This window comes from Nansenia antarctica, assembly GCF_963989245.1.
Source record: "Nansenia antarctica genome assembly, chromosome: 4".
NCBI classification, from domain to species: Eukaryota; Metazoa; Chordata; class Actinopteri; order Argentiniformes; family Microstomatidae; genus Nansenia; species Nansenia antarctica.
In genome coordinates this window covers 6,925,564-6,941,744 of record NC_137689.1, presented here as the reverse complement: position 1 = coordinate 6,941,744, position 16,181 = coordinate 6,925,564, and the positions used below count along the sequence as shown (strand labels likewise).

The 16,181-nt window shown below is 48.2% G+C and overlaps 1 protein-coding gene across 1 annotated transcript in view; it reads left to right on the top strand.

The window, feature by feature from the left end:
* The window catches only part of dennd5a (DENN/MADD domain containing 5A), a gene marked incomplete at both ends in the record, with an annotated part of 61,030 nt that overhangs the window by 13,786 nt on the left and 31,063 nt on the right, over positions 1–16,181 (top strand). Inside the window, 3 exons of the mRNA XM_080528946.1 lie at positions 13,674–13,745; positions 14,858–14,967; positions 15,447–16,181. The exon at positions 15,447–16,181 is cut by the window's right edge and continues 7 nt beyond it. Of these exons, the coding sequence (XP_080385072.1) occupies positions 13,674–13,745; positions 14,858–14,967; positions 15,447–16,181 (917 nt within the window). The remainder of the gene's footprint in view (positions 1–13,673; positions 13,746–14,857; positions 14,968–15,446) is intronic.

The following is a 16,181-nucleotide window of genomic DNA, read 5'->3' as shown; positions in this document are numbered from 1 at the left end:
CTCTCCCCTCTCAGCTCCCAGAGGCTCTCTCTCCTCTCTCAGCTCCCAGAGGCTCTCTCTCCTCTCTCAGCTCCCAGAGGCTCTCTCTCCTCTCTCAGCTCCCAGAGGCTCTCTCTCCTCTCTCAGCTCCCAGAGGCTCTCTCTCCTCTCTCAGCTCCCAGAGGCTCTCTCTCCTCTTATAAAGGCGTTCTAGGCAGCTGCAGAGGAGGAGCAGATCTATAGCTTTTTTCGAGGAAACTGATGATGCGCTGAGAGTCCCTTATTATTACCTCCAGCCTGTCTGTCTCAGCTGGGTTTAGCTCAGCTCAGCTCGGCTCTCCTCCTCTCTGCTGAGGTGGCAGTCAGCCATGAGGAGCCATCAAGCTGCTGTCTCTGTGATAACTCTGCTCTGTCTCTGTGATAACTCTGCTCTGCTCTCCTCCTCTCTGCTGAGGTGGCAGTCAGCCATGAGGAGCCATCAAGCTGTCTCTGTGTTGAAAGCAGCGAATTCATTTCCACATCGGTTGCAGAGGAGGTGAAGTTGTAGCTTTGGCCCCGCTTCATGTTGAGTCATGTGACACGGGCCTCTCGGCACTGTTCGACAGGAAACAGCGATGATTGGCTGCCACCGGTGAGCCGGAGGACTTCTGGAATATATGTTGCCTATAGTAAAAAGCTTTCATTTCAGTCTCTTCAATAGATAACCATAGAAAAACAACAATACTTGGTACTGTCCCGCCCCTTTGCCATTGGGGTTTTCAGAGAGTGAGTAGTGCGGTTTGTGGTGTGAAAGAGCACAATGTGTCTCTTTTAAGACCGCTCTTCTCTAGGTCATTCTTTAGCCTACATGTCACCCCTGGTTACAGGCTGCATACATCTCTCTCTGGAAAGCACAGGCCAGGAGCTCTCTTCCCAGAAGCCCCCTGCCACTGTAAATGCCAGAGGAGATAGATGACCTTTTTGTTCTAGGTGTTTTGTTCTGACGATGCCTGGGAAGAGAGGGGTTCAGAGGCTAGGTCGACATGTAAGAGTTACGTTATGTGTGTGCTAGTAGTTTAGTAGCTAGTCACCATTTCTATATGTTATTGTTTTACCCCCTGCTCTCCTGTTTGCAGAAGTTACACTCACATGGATCCCCTGTTGAATAGTGGAAATGTGTTCTTTTGGTGTTTGTCCAGTAAGCTTCCTATTAAAGGAAGTATATTAAAGTAATTAAATCTATTAAAGTAACAATATTGTTGTATGTACTGCTAATGCTATCATTGCTAGCAATAAAGTCCATTCATTCATTCATTCATACCACTTTCTTAGTTGTGATTGTTAGCCTAGTTTGTTTTAGCATGGTTGGAGTACCTGGTGGGAGGAGTCTTCTCTTTCAGAGCCATTCCATTGGTCCTCCACTGAGTGTTTTGTGGGCTGGTAATGTGTCTCTCATTTGCATAAACATGCCCACAACCAGCCCCATGCAGAACCATGACCGTGTCTGCTGTGTGTTAAACAGACACTCCACCTAGTCACTGACTTCATCAATGGAAAATTTGCTCTTTTAGTATTTGTCTAGCAGGTTTCCTTATTTAGGAAGCCCACCCTACTCTGTCAAAAGAAACTTCTTGAATTATGTAGTTCTTTGCATTTAATCTGCAAAGAAAACTGTGCATTATATCTGCCAATGGCCCCTGGTCCTGGCATAGATATTCTGTCTTGTGATTACGGTTGTATAGACGATGTACTTTGGATAAAAGCGTCTGCTAAATGTAAAAAATGTAAATAAAAATTGGTTAAACCCCTGTATCAAAATAAACGACGAGTTATTCTAACTTTTAAAAAAACTTTTAAAAAAGCCCACCCTAATCTGTTTGAAGGAAGTCATCTAGTCACCATCTCCAGGTATGGAAGATGTGCTCTGTTAGAAGTTGTCCACTATGTTTGGGTGGTAATATGGTAATACCGTGTACAGCAGGATTTGAAAATAGCAGTGGTGTCCATTTCAATACCGTCATTAAAAAATTCTGCAGCGCAATGTAGCAGACATACTGTATATATTAAACGCTTTCAGAGTGCTTGTCCAGCACCGCTGTCTGTGTGGCTGAAGACGCTGTGAAAGTGATGACAGAACCTCTTGTAAATGATGTAATGTAATAAATAACCTGTCAGAAAGGGATTCATAGCACTCATCTGCTATAACACGCTCTGCTTTATACTGGGGTGAGTGTTGGCAGTGTACGCAGGCTATACCTTCTCCCCCTGAGACATCTACTGCCCCCCTTGTACTGTTTCTCCAGTGTCTATAAAAAAAGAAAGAAAAAAATAATATCTATCACGACGACTGCCAATGGCCGCTGACCTGAGCTAGATTACTCTTCCTGCTACAACTGGTGGATTGATGATTGACTTACTTCTCTTTTAGAGCCATTCCATTGGTCCAACACTGAGTATGTTGTGGGCTGGTAATGTTCTTCTCATTTGCATAAGCCACGCCCACAACCAGCCCCATGCAGAACCAAGACCCAGGCTGCTGTGTGTTAAACAGGGACACCACCTAGTCATTGTCTTTAGTTATGGAAAATTTGCTCTTTTAGTATTTGTCCAGCAGGTTTCCTTGTTTAGGAAGCCCACCCTGATCTGTTTTAAAGAAAAAATCTGAATTAATTTCTGTAAATTCTTTGCATTTAACCTGCAAGAAAACTGTGCAGTAGCGCTGTTTTTGGGGGGGGGGTTGAAGCATTTTTCTGTCCGGAGCTAGGGGCTTTGGTCCACCTTTCACCAGCCGCTGTCACACATTCAGAATTTGAAATATCGGCAGCTCCCTCAAAGCCCTACAGTGGAATTTTTAACCCCACGGTAATACCGTATACCGCTGTAAAATGTACGAGGTAAAATCTGGGGACGGTTTAACGGTGACAAAAATCGGATACCGCCCAACCCTATTGGTCCACTTGGTTCAGAGATATTTATGATTAGCGTTGTACTTGAAATAAAATCACTCTATCCAAACCTGAACAACCAATGGAAGATAAGATCCAAGGCAAATAAATGTTTATAAAAGAAAAAACAGCAGACTACCAATGGAGGTGTGTATGAGATGTGTTAACTTTGCGATATAGACTGACTTCATTTTGGGACTCTCTTGGCGAATTTGTTGTAGCATGGCTGGAGTATGTGGTGGGTGGAGTCTTCTCTTTTAGAGCCATTCCATTGGTCCTACACTGAGTAAGGTTCCTCTCATTTGCATAAACCACGCCCACAACCAGCCCCATGCAGAACCATGACCCAGGCTGCTGTGTGTTAAACAGGCACACCACCTGGTCATTGTCTTCAGTTATCGAATATTTGCTCTTTTAGTATTTGTCTAGCAGGTTTCCTTATTTAGGAAGCCCACCCTCACCTGTCAAAAGAAACTTCTTGAGTTGTACTGTAACTCTTTGCATTTAACCTGCGAAGATAACTGTGCATTATGTCTGCCAATGGCCCTTGGTCCTAGCATAGATATTCTGTTTTGTGATTACGTTTGTATAGATAAACCATGTACTTTGGATAAAAGCGTCTGCTAAATGTAAAAAAAAAAAAAAAAAGTCAACCCCTGTATCAAAATAAACAATATGTTATTCTAAGTTAAAAAAAAGAGGAAATGTGAAAAAATTATAATAAAAAAAAAGAAGTGAAGAATGCTAAATGTCAAAAATGTAAAAGAAAAAGAAAGGAAAAAAAAGAAGCTAAACCCCCTGTATCAAAATAAAGACGAGTTATTCTAAGTTGCAAAAAAGAGTGATGATTCTTTTTTTAGTTGTAGGTTGAAACGTAGGTTGAAATCAGACCTGTTTGGTCGATGAATCACATCCAGTTAGACTGCAGATAAAAGTGCCGGCATTTCCCTCTGTCCTCTGTCCTCTGTCCAAGTTAGGAGATCATCTCTGTCTCACACACACGTTAGATAACTCTCTAGTTCTCTCTGGAGCCTCGTGTGCACAGCTGTGTCAGTGTGTCTGGCTGTACATCCATCCATCCTCACAGGAAGCTCTTGTACAGCCTGCTCCCTGGCTCTGTGTCTGGGGACGACCTCGCTAATCATCTGTCTTCATGCTGCTAGACTCATCACAGACTCACCCCATCACTCCCCAGTCCACACTGCTATACTACATGACCAGCAGTCACTGACTAGCATAATATAGCACATTGAAAACCCCCATGCATGCAATTGCAACAGTCTGGGACATATGTGAGTAATGTGCTTGTTACTCGTTTTTATCCTGTTGGCTAAAGGAGTTACTGGTGGGTGTTAATCAACACTGCAGATTAAGCTCTCTACATGCATGATGTATCACTATGCCCTTTCCACTTTTGTGCTGTGTGATAAAATCCACACATTCCAGTCAGAACAGCCAGATCTCTCTACCAAATCACGATGACTGCCAATGGCCCCTGGCCTGAGCTAGATTCCCCTTCCTGCTACGACTGGTGAATTGATGATTCACTTGCTTAGTCAAATGTATCGATTGTAAGTCGCTTTGGAATAAGGCGTCTGCTAAATGCCAAAAATTTAAATTAAAACACTGCCATGTCTTCCTGTGGTAGGTGGAGTCTTCTCTTTCAGAGCCATTCCATTGGTCCTCCACTGAGTATGTTCTGGTCTGGTAATGTGTCTCTCATTTGCATAAACCACGCCCACAACCAGCCCCATGCAGAACCAAGACCCAGGCTGCTGTGTGTTAAACAGAGACACCACCTGGTCATTATCTTCAGTTATGGAAAATTTGCTCTTTTAGTATTTGTCTAGCAGGTTTCCTTATTTAGGAAGCCCACCCTACTCTGTCAAAAGAAACTTCTTGAATTATCTACTGTAATTCTTTGCATTTAACCTGTCAAGAAAACTGTACATTATGTCTGTCAATGTCCCCTGGTCCTAGCATCGATATTCTGTCTTGTCATTACTGATGTATAGACAATGTACTTTGGATAAAAGTGTGTGCTAAATGTCAAACATGTAAAACAAAAAAGAAAAAGAAAAAGGTTAAACCCTTGTATCAAAATAAACAATGAGTTATTCTAAGGCCCTGTCCACACCTATACGTTTTTGTGATAAAGTGGATTTTTATATTCGTTTTGGGGGGTTCGTCCAGACGCAAACGAGTTTTTGCCCCCTGAAAACGAAGATGTTTAAAAACGCCTGCCAGAGTGAAGATGTTTAAAAACGCTGTATATTCGCCGTATATTTTTGACGTGTGGACGAGATAGACAGAGCTTTTTGTATTCGTCACGTCATCATGCGCGTAGATTTCTATGATCATGCGCACTGCAGCTGTTTGCTGTTCCCTCCAACGTCATATCCTGGCACCAGTAACTACTATGTTTACAACAGGCAACGGTGTTCGAGGCTACACAAGCGAGGAAAATGGATGTGAACAAAGTGCTTCTAGTTCTTTCACTGTTAACTGGACTTTTAACCTGTTCACAGATAAATGCACAGTTAATGATCAAGAACATTGAGAGACAGAGGCGTCTGATTGGCCAGCGGGGCTATGGGGATAATATTATATCGCCGACTACTGGTGTGGAATGCTCAATGACAGCGTTTATATTGCGTTCATGCGTATGCATGTGGACACAGACATTGTTTATAAACATGCTGGTGTGGACGGTAATATTTTTATATACGAAAAACGTTTATCAAAAAAACATATAGGTGTGGACAGGGCCTTAGTTTTAAAACATTTTAATGTTTAAAAAAAGCCCACCCTAATCTGTTTAAAAGAGGTCATCTAATCACCATCTTCAGGTATGGAAGTCTTCTCTTTTAGAGCCATTCCATTGGTCCTCCACTGAGTAATGTGTCTCTCATTTGCATAAGCCACCACAACCAGCCCCATGCAGAACCATGACCCTGGCTGCTGTGTGTTAAACAGACACACCACCTAGTCATTGTCTTCAGTTATGGAAAATTTGCTCTTTTAGTATTTGTCTAGCAGGTTTCCTTGTTTAGGAAGCCCACCCTCATCTGTCAAAAGACATTTCCTGTGTTATCCATTATCTTTACATTCTACTTGTAAAGAAAACTGTGCATTGTCACTGCAAATGGCAGTTTTTTTTTGTTGAAAGACACAGGAGAAACAGTACGGGGGGGTAGTCGATGTCTTAGGAGGGACAGTACAGGGGTGTAGTAGATGTCATAGGAGGGACAGTACAGGGGTGTAGTAGATGTCATAGGAGGGACAGTACAGGGGGGTAGTAGATGTCTCAGGAGAAACAGTACAGGGGGGTAGTACCGGTAGATGTCTCAGGAGAAACAGTACAGGGGGGTAGTAGATGTCTCACGAGGGACAGTACAGGGGGGTAGTAGATGTCTCAGGAGAAACAGTACAGGGGGGTAGTAGATGTCTCAGGAGAAACAGTACAGGGGGGTAGTCGATGTCTCAGGAGGGACAGTACAGGGGGGTAGTCGATGTCTCAGGAGGGACAGTACGGGGGGGTAGTAGGTGTCTCAGGATCCTATTATCATCCTTGAAACATGTTGGGCACCTTATCGGTTTGCGTGGGAAGGATCTATCTCTGTCTTTCTCTCCTGTCTTGTTCATGCACTCCTCTCTCAGAGGTGTACAGGTTAACGAATAAACAACGATAAAGGATGAGTGTTGCTGCTGTGCCGTGTCGGGGCAACTGTGTGTGAGATCCCAAAAGGCCCAGTTAATGGAGTAGAAAAACACACACGGGCCCCCCTGGGGGAGGGCTGTGCTCTGGAGGGTGTGAATGCAAGAAGAGATTTAAGCTGTCTCCACCACGGTGTGAACGAGCCAAATGTTCCTAGTAGCTTTGTCGCATTTTCTTTCTTTTCTTTTCTCGAGTCTAGAGCCTGAAGTGCTCTGGCTCTCTGGGTGATAAAGTAGGGATTGTTTTTGGGTCTCTTTTTGCTGCGGCACCGTTTCCTCGTGCGTGAGCGATGTCCGCTGTTCTGCAGTCGTGTCGGCTGACGGCCTCGGCGGCATTCTGCTAAACGAGAGGCATCCCTCTATCCCTCTATCTCTCCTCCTCCGTCCTCCTGAATCACTCCATCCTCGGCTCTGTTGTCCGTGGGGGGGCATGTTAGCTTGTAGGAGGAGTGTAGGAGGGTGTTCAGATCTTTCTTTAGATTAGATTTGTTGTCCCCACCGGGAAATTCATTTTCACACCACTGCACAGTATACATATAGACATACAACACCGTATAACACAGACAACAGCAGACAGTACTACACATGACACATACATAAGTACACCCACTCAGCGCGGTCTGTTATTTAAGGCAATGGCTGCAGGGATCAGGCTTTTGCCAAAGTGAGCCCTTTTGCACCTTAGCGTTCTGTACCTACGCCCGGATGGCAGTGGGTGGGCGAGGTACAGATTGAGTGGGTGGGAGATGTCCTGTTCAGACCTGGAGAGGGTCCCTGGCATGCAGAACGAGAGTGAGAGGAGTGAGAGGAGTGAGAAGAGGAGGAGGAGAGGAGGAGGAGAGCTGTGACACGCTCTGACTGTTCTGATTGGCATCAATCCTCGTCTCTCTGCAGAAAAGAACATTCCGGTTCCTCTGCAGTGGGTTGTTGTTCTTTTTCTCTTGGTTCAAGTTATGTCATGACAAACTAAAAGCTAATATCAGTACAGTTTTTTGTTGTTGTTGTTGTTGTTGTTGTTATTTGAGTGGGGCAGTCCCACTCATATTTTTCCTTTTATTGACAGATACAGTAGAGATTTAGACAGGAAGGATGGGTAAGAGAGAGAGGAGGGATGACATGCAGGACATGGAATCGAATCAGGAACCCTGCGGTTACATGGTCAACGCTTAGTCCACTATGCGCCCCGTCGGTACAGTTTTGATATGAAATATAATACAACGTCCGTGGATGTCGATAAACTCACTGTGCCCGATAGTCCCAAAGCCCCACAACAACATTATCTCACCATGTGTAAAGGAGATGTGTGTGCTGTTGTCACTAGAAGGCGGCTGCTCTCCTCACTAACCTAGAGAAGCAGAAAGCCTTGATTATCCTCAACCACATCCACCCATCGACCCCCCACGTGAAGTCTTCGACAAGTCGATCCACAGAGAGGAAAGGGACAGAGGTCGTTGTGGATCATTATGGGTGTGTGTGTGTGTGTGTGCGCGCGCGCGTGTGTGTGTGTGTGTGTGTGTGTGTGTGTGTGTGTGTGTGTGCGCGTGTGCGTGTGTGTGTGTGTGGCAGAGGAGTAATGTATTCAGTCAGTGAACCATGACAGAGGCTTTTTAAGACCATTTAAATTCTTAAGAAAGTGTGTTAATGTATCACTTTTACTAGGCTATAAGGCTTCAGACAGCCTATATACAGATAATTCTAGAACATTGAGAACTAATAGGTTCCAGCAGACGCTGATGTCATAATTAGATTTTTCAGGCTATAAATCTCTAGGGTATGCTCTGTATTTAGCATCTAGGTTCCGCAGTTACGTAGGGGTGTAAATCACCAGCTTCATCACGATACGATATTATATCGATTTGTTTGTATGACGATACAATGTTTGACGATATCACAATGTCAGTCACGATACGATTTCGATTCGATTCGATTCAAGATCGATATGACGATATGATCGATATGACGCGATATCATATGCCAATCTAACACAATTATCAATTGTAATAAGTGGTAATTAACATACAGCTCATTAACATACACACACACACACACACACACACACAGGTTCAGAGAGACATCCAGTCACACACACACGTCCACACACGTGTCACACACGTCCAGCAGGTCTGATATTGGTCTGACTGGATTCGCCTCGAAGAGTAGATGTAAAAAAATATCTTTGGTGTCCAAAACGGTCAATGTATTCGCCCATTAGACTCCCGTTAGACGCACTCTCATTAGACGCACTCACACAAGCCGAACATTTCCGAAGATTACCGGAGATTGCCGAACGCGAGAGGAGGAGGAGCCGAGAAGTGGAGCCGAGCCAGAGTAGACAGTCACACACGGTGAATGCGAACTCATTGCGAACGCGAGTATGTTCACTTCCCTGGTTCAGAGAGATGTTCCAAAATATATATTAAAAGGGATAGACTTACTGTCTCTCATCAAAAAAGAAAAACATTCGTATCTTTTTCAAGTCTCTCTCTCTCTGCGCGCATAAGATGACGATATAGATCGATGTTTTTACATTGCGTCGATGTAATCAGATCGTTAGTCAATGACTCGATGCATCGATGTGAATCGATGTATCGTTACACCCCTACAGTTACGGTGCCAAAAAGTGAGCCGTGGTGGGAGGGGTTTGGGGGCGTACATTATGTGAAATATAACATATAAACACAATAATGACAAACAACACCACCCTCAAGACCACCAGGACCAAGCTCCGGACCTGGGGTGATCCGTCCCTCTGGAACGCCCTCCCCAACCACATCAGACAGGCCAACACCCTCCCAACATTTAAACAGGCCCTCAAAACCCACCTCTTCAAGCTCGCCTTCACCAGTTAACCCTCTCCCCCTCCCCTTCCCATGTGTCCCCAGCACTACCTTAATTAGGCCCTTATACTGTTTCTTTTACTTATTTTTTGTTTCTTTTTATTATTACTACTCGATCTTCTCAGTTTGTAAAGCGTCTTTGAGTGTCTAGAAAAGTGCTATATAAGTCTAATGTATTATTATTATAATTATTATTATTATAATTATAATTATAATAATAATAATAGAACTGGAGACTGAGACTGGTTGTACAGCATTTGAAGCTTAGGCATGCCTGTGTGGTAGACTGTTGGGGTTGTGTGTGTCTCCCCTGTCTCCATGTAACTTGGCTCGGCTCTCGGAGGTATGTACTGTTGACATTTCTCCCCATTGTTTGCGTGGTCTAATAGTCTACATTCCTGGCCTGGTTTCCAGCCTGTGTGGTGGACGTGAAAATAAACGAGAAGATTAGGCCGTTAATCCCCCTCTAGTCCCCTGCTTCTCCTGCCGGCTGTGGTCGGTTAGCCTTCAGAGTTCAGCCTGACAGAGACGGAGAGACACATGATATTCCTCTGAATATCTCCCTCCCTGTCCCTCCCTGTCCCTGCCTGTCCCCTCCTCTCTCCCCTCCTCTGTCCCTCCCTGTCCCCTCCTCTCTCCCCTCCTCTGTCCCCTCTTCTGTCCCCTCCCTGTCCCCTGTCTGTCCCCTCCTCTGTCCCTCCCTGTCCCCTCCCTGTCCCCTCCCTGTCCCCTCCTGTCCCCTCCTCTCTCCCCTCCTCTGTCCCCTCCCTGTCCCCCTCCTCTCTCCCCTCTTCTGTCCCCTCCCTGTCCCCTCCTCTCTCCCCCTCCTCTCTCCCCTCTTCTGTCCCCTCCCTGTCCCCTCCTCTCTCCCCTCTTCTGTCCCCTCCCTGTCCCCTCCTGTCCCCCTCCTCTCTCCCCTCCTCTCTCCCCTCTTCTGTCCCTCCCTGTCCCCTCCCTGTCCCCCTCCTCTCTCCCCTCCCTGTCCCCTCCCTGTCCCCTCCCTGTCCCCCTCCTCTCTCCCCTCCTCTGTCCCTCCCTGTCCCCTCCTCTCTCCCCTCCTCTGTCCCTCCCTGTCCCCCTCCTCTCTCCCCTCCTTGTCCCTCCCTGTCCCCTCCTCTCTCCCCTCTTCTGTCCCCTCCCTGTCCCCTCCCTGTCCCCCTCCTCTCTCCTCTCCTGTCCCCTCCTGTCCCTCCCTGTCCCCTCCTGTCCCCTCCTCTCTCCCCTCTTCTGTCCCCTCCCTGTCCCCTCACCCCCTGTCCCTCCCTGTCCCCCTCCTCTCTCCCCTCTTCTGTCTCTCCCTGTCCCCTCCTCTCTCCCCTCCTCTGTCCCTCCTTGCCCCCCTCCTCTCTCCCCTCCTGTCCCCTCCCTGTCCCCTCCCTGTCCCCCTCCTCTCTCCCCTCCTGTCCCCTCCCTGTCTCCTCCTCTCCCCTCCTGTCCCCCTCCTCTGTCCCCTCCCTGTCCCCTCCTGTCCCTCCCTGTCCCCCTCCTCTCTCCCCTCCTCTGTCCCTCCCTGTCCTGATCTGTTGGTCCCCGCTCAACATCCACTCCTGCCCTCCTGTTATGTGGACACACACAGACATTTTCCCATCATCCCCCATCAACAGTGATGTCACCTTTTCCCGGTGGTGAGAGAGCATCTCGACTCCTACAGAAGGCTTCCCGCAAAAAACGATCGTAAAACGCTTCACTCATCTCCCTCACATTATCTCTCAGACTTTGTTTAGATGTTAAGAGCGCTGCTGCCCTCTAAAACGAGCGCTCGTGTCGTGTCATGTTCAGGCAAAAACACACCATGAATCACATCACTCAGTACACAGGAAGAGACTTTCTAGCGATGGCTCTGTGACTAACCACCATCTCCTGTCCTGTCCTGTCCAGTCCTGTGTGTCATATCTGACTCATGCTGCTGTTTTAGGTGACGTAAACCATGGATTAGCCTAGTCATGCTTAGCTAAGCTAGCAGAACAATCGGCGTGGTCCAGTTAGCACAGTGACGCTATTTCTACACCATTCGGGTGTCTGAAAGGTTAGTCAGGTGAGAGAAGCACCTGATTTGGACCGGGTGATTTGTGACTCAGGGAGAGAGAGAGGAGAGGTTATGTGATGTCACATGTCACACAAGGCTCCTCCCACACAGCCACAGACTCCTCCCACACAGCCACAGGCTCCTCCCACACGGCTACAAGCTCCTCCCACAGCTAGCTCAGGCCAGGGGCCTTTGGCAGTCGTCGTGATAGAAGAAGAAAGATTTAAAAAAAGAAATGTCTTAAATAGACACTGGAGAAACAGTACAAGGGGGGAAGTAGAAATCTTAGGAAACACAGTATAGGGGGGAAGCAGGTGTCTCAGGAGACAGTATAGGGGGGAAGCAGGTGTCTCAGGAGACACAGTGCTGGGGGGTAGTAGATGTCTCAGGAGACACAGTGCTGGGGGGTAGTAGATGTCTCAGGAGGAGCAGTTAAGGTGTAGCCTGAACAGATGGGTCTTCAGTCTCCGATGGGGACGATGGGGGGTGGGGGTGAGCTCCATCTCTACCACCACGCTGTCTCTTACGTATGTGACAGCAGAGCTGTAGGAGGCCTGGAGCCCGGCCACGACACAGAGAGACACGCAGAGAACCATCCAGAACAACCTCTTTTTATATCCCTACGGTGTGAGTTTGTGTCTTAAGGAGGGTGGATGAGTCATCCACTTTGTGATTATCTCCCCCTACCCCCCACGTACGGTGTGAGAACGCAGCCCGGTCTTATGATGCACGCCTGACTGTCTCAGGATCTGTCAGCTTTTTACCTCAGGCCGTTTGTGATTATGTTGTTCGTCACAGACCAGGGCTTAGGTACACTGAGAGGGTTCATAACACATACGTCTTTGAGCAGGACTGGAGTGTGGATACAGTGGTATCCATGTTTTGCCCGAATTACCATATGACTATAACTATATAACGTGTTTGTTTTATTTTATTTTTATTTTTTAAAACCTCCCTTTTGTGTGTGTGTGTGTGTGTGTGTGTGTGTTTTTTCCCTCTTTCTTATCCAGGCAGGTAGAGGTTGTAGAGACGGGGTTACAGTTGACAGGGGAGATACAGAGTAGAAAGGGTGGAGGGTGGGGTTCAAAGTTCAAACCCCTGTCAGCCCTGGGTCACGAGGTGGTGGGAGGCAGCGAACCTATGACCTACAACGTGCATGTTTTAACACTAGAACAGCCGTGCCTATTTTACCTACTATAAGAGCCGCCTCGGGGTCAAATGACCATAGTCTTTACAATGGAAAGCTGCTATTTACACACAACGACCACTAGTTGGAGCGTCTTGTAAATTAGCCTGCACTCCTACACAGAAAAACTGCTAAATACCTTTATTCTAGCTTATCCTGATGTGATTTTTGGAAAATGTAAGGATACTGGGTGGTAGAACGCACATATCATGAGGAAAATGGAAAAGTCATGAAAGGAGGGTCCTGAAATTGGATCGAGTGCAAAGACATAACATTGTTTTGACTCACATGGCTGTTCTAGTGTTAAGGATCCACTACAACAACAACAACCTCAAGCGTTTCTTCAACGATCTCATCCTCTTATCGCGTCATTTCCCAACCGACACAAGACCTGATCACGTTCTCTCACACACACCGCCGTGTTCCCGTGGTAATCCCATAATCCATAACGGAGCCCTGGCGACAGGGATTAACTACCGGCTTCAGGGAGAGGAGGAGGAGGAGGAGAGAGAGAGCACTGCAGTAGCATAGCAACACACAGTCATCCTCATACCCAGCCACAACCTGACAGGATGCTCAGTGTCCCCCCCTATGTGCAGTCAGTGTTGCCAGATGGGATTGTTTCCCAGCCTAACCACAACGGTCTAAAAACCACCCAGTGTGATCATAACTCATAAGTAGCCCGATTGGGACGGGAATCATAATACGCCCAATCTGGCAACACTCCCTGTGTGTCTCCCTCTCCACACACATACCTCATTGTGTAGCGGACGTCCTGTGTCCCTTTGTCCTCCGTCAGTGTCTCTCTCTCACCTGAGGAGAACGCTGTGCTGTCGCTGTGTGAAACCGCTTCTGTCTGTCCTGAGGTGTTGTTGTTGTGTGTGTAGGTTAACTAGGCTAACTAGGCTACAATGTTGCAGAACAGGAAGTGATGCGATACCCGGTCCAGTAGCCCTCTGTTGTGTATTAACTGTCTGTTTGTTGTTTTATCTGTCGTTGTGTAGCGTTATGCCAATATATAGAGGCTACTAAATTCAGAGATGGGGCCAGAGGGAACACAGCGAGTGCGGATGAAGGTAACGCCCCCCCCCAACTCACCCCCCACCCCCCCCCTACACACACACACACACACACTCCTCCCCACCCCCCCCCCCCGTCAGACGATGCTCCCTGTCGACGTCAGCTCCGCTTGCGCCCCCCCTTTAACCTTTCACCTCCTGACACCGCGCGCCCTCCTTCTCTCAGAGCACTCTCCCACTTTTATGTTGATTTTTTTTTAATCAATGTCTCTGAGTTTCTTCCGAACTCAAAAAGTTTCAGCGCACAGGTGAGGGGGGGAACTTTGGGAGCACTGCCCGCCCTTCCTCCCTCCCTCCTTCTTGTCCTCACCCGTCCTCCCTTCTTTCCCTCCTCCTCCTCCTCCTCCTGATTCAACCACCCCTTCAGCAGCTACTGAGCAAACAAGCCAATCACTACCTCCTCTACCTCAACCTCTCACAAGCACCAAGCCCAGTGCTTCCTCCCCCCAAGCTCTGGTGTTGCTTGGTCGATGTGTACTCTGTGTCTCCCCCTCTCTTACTCTGAATGAAACTTCTCAACCATGTCTTGGTGTGTGTGCATCACTTCTGCTTCACTCTCTGTTTTTTTTTTTATCAATTTGATTTCCTGTCGGTCTGTTTGTTCGTTTGATTGATTGATTGTCTGTTTGTGTTTTGCGGGGTTGCTTTGCTTGTATTGCTTGTAAAAGCTGTCACATTAATAATTTACTGATAGATGTACATTTAAATCTGATTTGAAATGTGAAGAGAAAAAAAAAGAGAGAAAAAAAAAAGAATTGTTTCAATCTCTTCCTCCTCCTCTGAAAAAAAAAAAAAAAAACTCACATTTTATTTGACAATTTTGGCAGTGGTTATTTTCCTGCATTGCCAAGAACAGGATGCGGTTGACAGCTTTATATGACGCAATACAGCCTTTCTACAGCCTCTCTCTCTCAAGACCAATCTGCTGACCTCCTCTTTCCTGTGTATGGGGCGGGGGCGGGGGGCTGTCTTGTGCCTCAAGCTTGTGATTGGGACTGTCGACATCCTTCAGCTCCTCTTTTTTACTCTTCGGACCCTCTTGTCCTGACTCTCCCTCTCCTTCTTTCTTCTCCCTCCCTCTCTTTTTCTTTTCTTCTTCTCCCTCTCAGGTGAGAATTTTGAGCAGAGTCCGTTGCGCAGAACCTTCAAGTCCAAAGTCCTAGCCCACTACCCGGAGAACGTGGAGTGGAGTCCGTTTGACCAGGATGCCGTCGGCATGGTGAGTGACGTTCCGTCGTCTCCATAGTAACAAACTGTAACATAACTGGGATTAGAACCTACGACCCATGCCTTTAGAGTGATACTGACTCTACCCTCTCTCACTATCCCTCTCCACTCTCCCCTCTCCTTCTATCCCTTCTCCCCTCTCCTCTCTACCCTCTGCCCTCTCTCCCTTCCCCTCTCCTCTGCCCTCTCTCCTCTCTCCCCCCTTCTACTCTGCCCTCTCCTCTTCCTCCCTTCCCCTCTCCTCTGTCCTCTCTGCCCTCTCTCCACTCTCCCCTCTCCTCCTTTCCCTTCCCCTCCCCTCTCTTCCCCTCTCCCCTCCCCTCTCCACTCTCCCCCTCTCTCCTCCCCCCTCCCCCCCCTCCTCCCTTCCCCTCTCCTCTTCCTCCCTTCCCCTCTCCTCTTCCTCCCTTCCCCTCTCCTCCCCCCTCCCTCCTCCCCTCCCCCTCCCTTCCCCTCCCCTCCCGTCCTCAGCTGTGCATGCCCAAGGGCCTGGCGTTCCGTACGCAGACGGACCAGCGGGAGCCTGAGTTCCACTCCTTCATCATCACGCGGGAGGACGGCTCGCGGACGTACGGCTTCGCCCTCACCTTCTTCGAGGAGGTGACCAGCAAGCAGATCTGCAGCGCCATGCAGACCCTCTACCACATGCACAACGCCGAGCAGTACGACATCCTGCACACCCCCACCTCCCCGCGCAGTAGTAGCGGGGGCCTTCTATTCCCAGACGAACACTCCCACCACCACCTCCTCCACCACCACCACCCCCACTCCCACTCCACGCACTCCCACGCGAACACGCTCCACGCCGCGCCCTCCATCTCCCGGCTGCAGCGCTTCAACTCGTACGACATCAGCCGCGACACGCTGTACGTGTCCAAGTGCATCTGCCTGATGGCGCCCATGGCGTTCCCCCAGGCCTGCAGGAAGGTGCTGCTGCAGCTGCACCAGGCCGTGTCCTCCCCCCAGCCCCCGCCCCTCCCGCTGGAGAGCTACGTCTACAACATCCTGTACGAGGTGCCCCTGCCGCCGGCCGGGAGGTCGTTGAAGTTCTCGGGGGTGTACGGGCCGGTGGTCTGTCAGAGGCCCTCCACGGCCGAGCTGCCGCTGTTCGACTACCCGGTCAGCCAGGTGTTTGAGCTGCTGGGCCTGGAGAACGTCCTGCAGCTGTTCACCTGCGTGCTGCTGGAGATCCAGATCCTGCTCTAC